The 8,847-nt window shown below is 49.1% G+C and overlaps 1 protein-coding gene across 1 annotated transcript; it reads right to left on the reverse strand.

The window, feature by feature from the left end:
• Window positions 1–7,307: 7,307 nt before the first annotated feature.
• NHLRC1 (NHL repeat containing E3 ubiquitin protein ligase 1) lies at window positions 7,308–8,496 on the reverse strand. The gene has a single exon (XM_047102592.1). It carries the CDS (start codon window positions 8,494–8,496, stop codon window positions 7,309–7,311), a length of 1,188 nt encoding a protein of 395 aa, XP_046958548.1. The 3' UTR covers window position 7,308.
• Between the last annotated feature and the right edge of the window lie 351 nt (window positions 8,497–8,847).

Consider the following 8,847-nt stretch of genomic DNA (forward strand, 5'->3'; position numbering starts at 1 on the left):
CAAGCAAAGACTCCTTTTTATAACAAAGACCATGAAATATTTGGTGACCATGAAATACAGTGAAGCTATTTGGCCCCTTTGGGGCAGAGTCTCATGACTGTGGACTTACTAGGGCCTACTTAGGCAATGATAAAGAGACTGGCCTCATAGTTATGGTCTCATAGGTAATTTGGAATTACCGTGCTGTTTTCTTGGGCCAGCACGCACACAAACCTGGGCGCTATTTGAGAAAGAAACAGTTCGAAATCCCAGTAGATACAGTGAAACAATAAAATACAAGCTGAGTTTAAAAAATACAATCTGACTTAAAGACAGTTGGGGTAAAAAGGCCTATTTGTAAAGAACATAAGAACTCGGCCAGGAAAAGATGTAGCACGGCACATAGATGCATGTGTGTATGCATGTGTACGTAGCCCGAACCCTTGACCTTCCCGTCTTTTCCTACAAGAAGGGTGGAGATGGAATATGGAAGGTCCTGTTTCTGTCCCAGATGTACCATTAATCACCCGTGTGACCTAAAGCAGCCCATTTTCAACTCCGTAGGCCTCCGGTGTTATTTGAGTCACTTTGAACTTTTTTCCCAGTCCTAAAACTCTATGGCTCGAAGCAGATTTCCTACAGTCATCCTGTAAATGATTTTAGATTTTTGTTGTGGCTACCTTTAAGACATGGGTAGGCAAACCATTGACCGAATTGACCAGAGTCCTTTCTTAGGAAATCAGCCCCCTCTCGTATCATTATTTCTGCGGGAAAATACGAGCTGTTCTCCAGCTACCATAATGGATATACCATATGTTATAATCCTCAGCCAGTCAGTCAACAAAAGTCAGTGGTTGGGCCGCCCGTGCTGTGTGAGTGGTTCTTGGAAGTTAGATTCATTATTAGCCGCATTAACCCCGAGATGACTTCAACAGTGTCTCAAGCCCACCACCAGGTGAGGCAAAGAGGGGCACTTTTAGTTCCTTCACTCTGGGAGTTGATAGCATTGTTGGATATCGGAGAACCAGCACACTGGGGTTGTCTCTGCTCTTCATGATCTGACAAGAGATGTGAATCAGGCAACTCCATACCTCAAAGTCCCGTGTGCTTGATGAAATTGGAAATGTGGTGACTGAGAACACCAAGTTCTTCACCCAATCGTAACCAAGGCTACCGCAATGGCACCATAAGGCTTTGTGACTCTCTACAAGTTACTCAGCAAACTCACCCCAAGTTGTTGTAATTCTAGACCAACTTCCCCAAACTACCCAGCTACTAACAGCACTTCCCTTTTATGGTGAAAGGAATACAGGGTCTAGAAAAATCCCTTTGGAAAAACATATATTAATTTGACAAATATTTTTGAGTGTTTACAATGTGTCAGGCAGTGTTCTGGGCATGAGGGATACAGCTATGAACACAAACAACTTTGCTTCCTGGAGTTTATATTCTAGCTGTTAGAGGCTGACAAAAAAAACATGCTGTTTAGATTCTTCTTCAGAACTTTAATTTTTGTTTTAAGTTTATTTATCTTTTGTAATCTCTACACCCAATATGAGGCTTGAACTCATGACCCTGTGATCAAGAATCACATGCTCAGGGCACCTGGGTGGCTCAGTCAGTAAGTGTCTGACTTTGGCTCAGGTCATGATATCGAGATTTGCGCATTAAAGCCCTGCATCTGGCTCCGAGCTGTCAGCACAGAGCCCACTTCAGATCATCTTTCTCCCCCTCTCTCTCTGCCCCTCCCCTCTTGTGTTATCTCTCTTTCTCTCAAAAATAAGCATGAAAAGGGGCACCTCGGTGGCTCAGTCGATTAAGCGTCCAACTTCAACTCAGGTCATGATGTGACATCCGTGAGTCCGAGCCCTGCACCAGGCTCTGTGCTGACAGCTCAGAGCCTGGAGCCTGCTTCCGATTTGGGTCTCCCTTGCTCTCAGCTCCTCCTCCACTCACAGTCTATCTCTCAAAAACGAGTAAGTGTTAAAAAAAATTTTTTAAAGAAACATTAAAAAAAAGAGGGAGTCACATGTTCTTCCAATGGAGCCACCCAGGCGCCCCTTCAGATCTTTTAAATATACTCTTATCATGATCTTTCTTTAAAATGTGGCACCCCAAAATTGAGCATAAACTTCAAGTATTCTAAAATGGAAGCTGGCTTTCCAGAGTGTAATGAAAGTGCATTTAAAAATGTTTTTCTTAATGTTTATTCATTTTTAAGAGAGAGAGAGAAAGAGATAGAACATGAGCGGAGGAGGGGCAGAGAGAGAGGGAAAACACAGAATCTGAAGCAGGCTCCAGGCTCTGAGCTGTCAGCACAGAGCCCGACGCGGGGCTCAAACCCATGAACCACGAGATCATCTGAGTCAAAGTTGGATGCTTAACTGACTGAGCCACCCAGGGGCCCCTGAAAGTTTATTTTAAACATTTATATTTACCTTTGTCAAAGGAGGAGGATCGGATCTATTTTATTTAACAGTTTTTGGCTCGATTTGTAACTCAAATATGTAGGCCTGTGGCCCATGGGGCCACTTGAACTATGGTCTCAGGACCCACCAGTGTCAGAGGTGGGGGTGCTGATGAGAGTGTGGCCCCCTCACAAATCATTCCCTACTCTTGGCATCAATATTAGTAGGTTCAAGTTGTTTTTTCCAAACAAATCAACCACACGGTATAATTTTTGTTAGGTGTTTTCTGTTGCAGAAAACGAACCCGCACACATCAGCTTCTCTGGGTGCCTTTTCCCCCTCAACTGCTACCTGGATTCCTCACCCTTGTGTCTTTTCTCTACCCCCCCCCCCCCCCCCCGCTGCCCCCAGCTGCTTCTCACTTGGGATTGCGGCTTGCTCACTGCTGCTCTGTGTTTGTCTCCCAAGGAGTATGTGCTTAGCATCCCCCAAGGCTTCCACCTGCCTGATTTGGTCCATACTCCTCAATTTACAACTTCAAGGACAAACTTCTAATCAGATCTTCTTGCCCCATTTTGGGAAAACTTGTTCATCCCAGGCCAGTTCACAGGCCAGTTTCCTGGTCCAGTCAATACATTTGGTGGGACATTGATAGATAGGCTGTGCTTTGTTGAGATGTGCAGCCTATCCAACCAGCTATTGTGGGAGAGGGTCATGCAGTGAACGCACAGTGGCCAAGGGCTGGCTCATCAGCAGGGCAGTGGGAGGGGGCACAGCAGACGCCAGGACAGTTCAGTGTGGTAGTTGTGGTGAGTCTCGGCAGCCTCCCTATCATATTTTCTTTTTTTTCATTAGTAAACTTTTTTTTAAATGTTTTATTTTTGAGAGAGAGAGGGACAGAACATGAGTGGGGGAGGGGCAGAGAGAGAGGGAGACACAGAATCCAAAGCAGGCTCCAGGCTCTGAGCTGTCAGCACAGAGCCTGACACGGGGCTTGAACTCACAGATCGCGAGATCAGGACCTGAGCCAAAGTTAGACTCTTAACCAACTGAGCCACCCAGGTGTCCCCTGCCTATCATATTTTCTACATATTCTTTTTTTTTTTTTTAAGTTTCTTTATTTTGAGAGAGACAGACACAGCACAAGATGGGGAGGGGCAGAGAGAGAGGGAGAAAGAGAATCCCAAGCAGGTTCTGCACTGTCAGTACAGAGCCTGACGTGGGGCTAGAACCCATGAACGATGAGATCATGACCTGAGCCGAAACCAAGAGTCAGATGCTTAACTGACTGAGCCCAGGTGCCCCCCCTTTTTCCCCTACATATTCTTCGAGAAAAGAGTTCATGTCCCTTGTAACCATGGTTCACCACCATAGTGGCTCAGTATTAGTGGAACACTGAGCACCAGTATGCATTTCTTCTTCTCCCTGTGGCTGGTGGTGTAAGGATGATTAAATCTTCATTCACCAGGGGTTTTCCTCGCTTTTCTGAGATATACAGAGTACTGCTTCTTCCACAAAAGAGGCATCATTCACTAAGCGGGGTGCAGACCCCAACTTGGTGAGGAGCTGGGAAAGGGCTACGTAAGGCACTAGCAAATGGGTGATGGCTTGGGTTCTGGGGTCCCGAGTGAGACCCACTAGGGAGGAGGTTTATACATCTGAACTCAAGTTCTTAGAAAATGCCAAGGAAAAAGACTGAGAAAACAAGTCCAGGTGGTAAGTCAGAGCAAGGTCAAAAACAGGAGACAATTCAAGGATCAGGAACTGGGCAAAACTAGAACAGATGGAAGATGGTGTCACAACCGCTGAGACCAGAGCCAAAGTGTCTGTGCTTGCTTTTAGGGACTCACCAGGTGGCACAGAGGGCGTGGGGCTGGCCTAAAGGCACACGGCGGAGGGGGACATTCAGGAAGAGACTGTTAGCTCCTACATTTACTCCTGGTCACATTCTTTTGTCTCCGGTCTCTGGAGGGTCATTCCAGTTCTCCTCCATCACCTCTGAACCTTTTACTTCTTGCTGCAATCATTTCTTCCTGCCGGTCTCAGAGGCTCCAATCTCTTTAATAGCCTGGAGTTGGGTGGGGCAATATGGCAAGCCTTTTAACCAGCTTGCTTTAAGGAATGCAGTCCTGAAGATGAATATAGCTGCTGCGTTGCAGGTCACTGAGGCTGTTCCCTTAGCAGGTGCAGCCTGGAGACCCAAGAACAGCAAGCTTTGTGTCTTCCCCAGGGAAACCCTGCTCCCCCATGATGCCACTCCTGGGAAGAGCGCCTTTGTCTTTAAGACTACTTGGTAATCTACCAAGTAGAGGTATTACCAAGGTCACTCACTATCACCTTGTGGTGTGATTCGCTCCCACACCATCTCAAGCACTCACACCCCATACTTCCGGTAGCGTAATGACAAGGTAACAAGTAATACCTTGACCACATACCTCCACACCTGCTGCACATCCTACACCTGTCCTACCAGTGCTGTCTAAACCAGACATAAGCACAGCTCTCTAGTCAAAGATGATGCCACCAATAATTCCAAATAGGAGAAAATCCCTTGAATTGTCTCCACTGACCCTGAGGTCATTAAAATGTCATTGTTCCTGGGGTGCCTGGATGGCTCAGTCGGTTGAGGGTCTAACTCTTGATTTCACCTCAGGGCATGATCTCACAGTTTGTGGGTTCGAGCCTCACATTGGACTCTGTGCTGACAGGGCAGAGCTTGCTTGGAATTCTCGGTCTCCCTCTCTCTCTGCCCCTCTCCTTCCTCTCTCTTTCTCTTTCAAAAATGGATAACTACACCTTAACAAAAATCATCGTTCCTGAGGAAAACTTTTTAAAGGTCAATCCACAGTTGTCCCACTTGCAAATGATCAAGACCGAACATTTATCTCTGCCTGAGACAGCTTTTCCTGCTACACAACTGAGGGCATCAGTGAGGTCACTGACCTAAAGATGACTTCCAAATGTGGGGGGAAGGGATTGTTATGAGAATCCCTGCTTGGAATGCACTTGCGAACGGTGGTCCAGTGTGCCTGAAATCTTAGTGTGGTGCATCGGAAGCAGTGAAAACACAATGGGCTTTTGTGGACTGGCACGGACCAGGCTCTCTCTTTTAGCTCCAACGGACAAATTGAACCTCCTGGAACAATTTAGGAGCTATCTCCGGTATCTACGTTGTATCTATTAAAACTATAATAAGGGCACCTGGGTGGCTCAGTCGTTTAAGCGTCCGACTCTTGATTTGGGGTCAGGTCATGACCTCAGAGTCCTGAGATCCAGCCCTGCACTGGGCTCTGTGCTGAATGTGGAGCCTGCTTAGGATTCTCTCTCTTTTTCTCTCTCTCTTCCCCTCTGTTCCTCCCCTACTCTCTCTCTCTCAAAAACAAAACAAAACCAACACTGTTTGTATAATAGAAACCTACTGTTGATAACATCAGCTATAACCTGAAGCAAACCCTCACCTTTCAGAACCAATACTTCCTCCCCGTGAAAAAATGTATTTTGCTGCTGCTTCTAAGATGCCACTGATTTGGTACTATTCCAGCAGCCCTAAACCCTGAAATGTTTACACTAGCTTAAAACACATGGTTTATAATGAACCGGCTGCCTCACCTGAAATTTCCTCCTGTGTGCTCAATCGTGCCACGAAAGCAGGTGTTATCTTGGTCAAAGCTAATTCAAGAAGTATTTAAGCGTTGACCAGTGGCCTGAAGGCTGTTGGAGCCTCAAGGGAGCTGGTTCCTGAGTATACAGTGTGTGCAATGGGACAAATTTAAATGGCACAGATAAAATCTCTATCACAAAAGTGACCAGGTTACCACTGATTAGGAAAAGGAAGGCAAATTCATTTCTGCCACCAACCGGCTGTGGTGACTTATCTCTTCATTAACACAAACAGGTAGCAAGACTGCCCTTTAGCCTTCCAACCACTGGTATGAATGTAGAGTGTTCTGTGGTCCTTTAGAACTTACGCCCAGGGGTGCCTGCGTGGCTATCGGTTAAGCATCTGACTTCAACTCGGGTCATGGATTTAAGAGTTCGAGCCCTGCATCAGGTTCTCTGCTGTCAGCACAGAGCCTGCTTCAGATCCCTCTGTCTCCCTCTCTCTCTGCCCTTCCCCACTTACACTCTCTCTTTCAAAAAAACAAAAAACAAAAAACAAAAAAAACCCCACAAAACTTAGGCCCACACAGGCTTTTCTCCACCAGCCAACTGGTATTTCCTGAGTGCCTGTGGTGGGGGAGACACAGATATTAACAGACACGCTTGCCTTTTAAACGGGCAGTTCAACTGTTCTTCTTGCTCAAGTAACTCAGGATCTATAGTTATCCCATCTAACGTGCCATCAAAGAAGCTGCATGTTGAACGACACCGATGCACATCACACAGTCCTTTTTCTCTTGAACTCTCTAAAAAAAGTCTCCTTTCTCTGCACATCCAACCAAAAGAAATAGCTACCTGTAAATAGAGTACACATAGTGACAGTATGCATTCACATATCCACCCCCCCCATCTGTTATCTTATTTAGGAGCAAGGGATTTGGGAGTCAGAACTCAGTTCCCATTGTGACTATCACAGTAACTAAATGTGACCTTGGGAAAGTCTTTAAACTCTCTGGGTCTCAGTTTTCTCATCTCTAAAATGGGATTAATAGTAGACATTACCTCCCCGGGTAGAGCTGTAAGGATAAAATGAGCTAATATTTGCAAATTTCTTAGCACAGGGAGTACAAAGTCGATAAATGGTAGATTTAACTTTTATTCTTTAATAATTACCTCAACCTTTATAAGTTTGCCAGGCAGTTATAATTATCCCTGCTGGATAGATGAGATTAACTTATCCAGGGTTCAGCAATTCATTAGCGGAAGTTCCAGGCCTTCAGATTCCAGGTCCCAGAGCGCCCCCCCTCCCCCCCATACCCTATTACCCCCAGTCAGCCTTGTAGACTTTTATAGAATGGGTTGCACTGTCCAGCACAAGAAGAGAGTTCTCCTTGGTGAAGGTCAGTGCCACAGGATGGGAAAGACCATGGGTGATCATGGGCTTCAGGACTGGAAACTCCTCAGGTTTTCCTAAGCATAGGACAGCCTGACTAGAAGTATCTGCAACAATCACATTCCCCTGGTGATCAAAGGTCACCGCGGAGGCAGTTATTCTCGAGGGGAAAAAGAGGCTCAGCCCAAAGGTATCCACCTGGCCCACGAGCTGCATGCTTGGGCTGAACACCTTCACCGTGGTGCCGCAGGCTCCGGTCCCCAGGCCGGGAGGGTGCTCTAGGACTGCAATGGCCCCGGTGAGCCACGACACGGCCACCCCTCTGGGATTGCTCAGATGAACTTGCAATTTCTCGGTCCTCCTGAGGACCCCTTCTGGAAAGTCGACTTCCAGCAGGTGCAGGGACCCTGCCTCCGCATCAGTTACCACGACCCCATTCTGAGGGGTGGTCTCCACACCCCAAGGTAAGGAGAACTGGCCTCCAATGACAAGCTTGACCTGGCCAAAAAAATCAAACACTTTGATGGAGCGGTCGCCGGCGTCGGTGACAACCACATGACAGTCGTTGGTGACGGTGACATCAAGTGGGTACCTAATGTCCTGAGCGCCCTCCCCCTTCTCTCCAAACTGATGAGCACATCCTCCCCCGGAATCAAAGATCTTGACCCGCCTCCTGCCGTCGTGCGCCACCACGACCCGCCCGGTCTTGGGACACAGCGCCAGCCCCGTGGGGTTGACCAGGGTCCCCCAACCTCCGAAAACGTGGTGGCAGGTGAAGGCCCCGGGGGCGCTGGGGGCGGCGCGGTGGGCGGCGGGGGCTGGGCGGAGCGCCGAGCCCAGGAGCTCCAGGAGGTGAAGCACCGGCAGGCAGTCGCTGGTGTCGCAGCCCCGGCAGGCTCGGCGGCAGAAGGGGCACTCGAGGGCCAGCGTCCGCGGGTGCGCCAGCGCAGCCACGCAGGCCAGGCACACCACGTGGCCGCAGGGCAGGTTGCGCGGGCGCCGCTGCTGGCGGTGGCCGAACCTCTCAAAGCACACCTTGCACTCGAGCAGGCTGATCTCGGCCTCGCGCACGAGCTCCTGCAGCGCCGGCCCGCTCCCCGACGCCTCGGTCCCCATCGCGTTCCGGCTGCGCGGCCAGCCGGCGGGGACCGACGCTGCCGCGGCGCCGCGCTCGGTCACGGTCACGGGGCGGGGCGCTGGTCCTGACGTCGCCGGTCCAGCGCGCAGCCGCCGGGCCGCCGCCTGCTGTTCCCCCTGGTGGGCGCGCGCGGCACTGACTCGGGAGGGCCCTATCGTGGACGCTTAACTATTTAGCTGTAACCACCGCGCGTGGGCCGACCTGTCGCCTTCACGACAGTCGTGGGTGGGTCATCCCCACTTTACGCACGAGGAAGCACAGCTATTGAAGAGGCACGAGCGGGTGGCTCCCGATGACCCAGGCTGTAGGTGGCAGAGCAAGTGGAACAT

Source organism: Lynx rufus, unplaced genomic scaffold, assembly GCF_022079265.1.
Source record: "Lynx rufus isolate CCGP_SWC_20201006 ecotype Redwood Valley unplaced genomic scaffold, mLynRuf1.p SCAF_6, whole genome shotgun sequence".
Classification (NCBI taxonomy): Eukaryota; Metazoa; Chordata; class Mammalia; order Carnivora; family Felidae; genus Lynx; species Lynx rufus.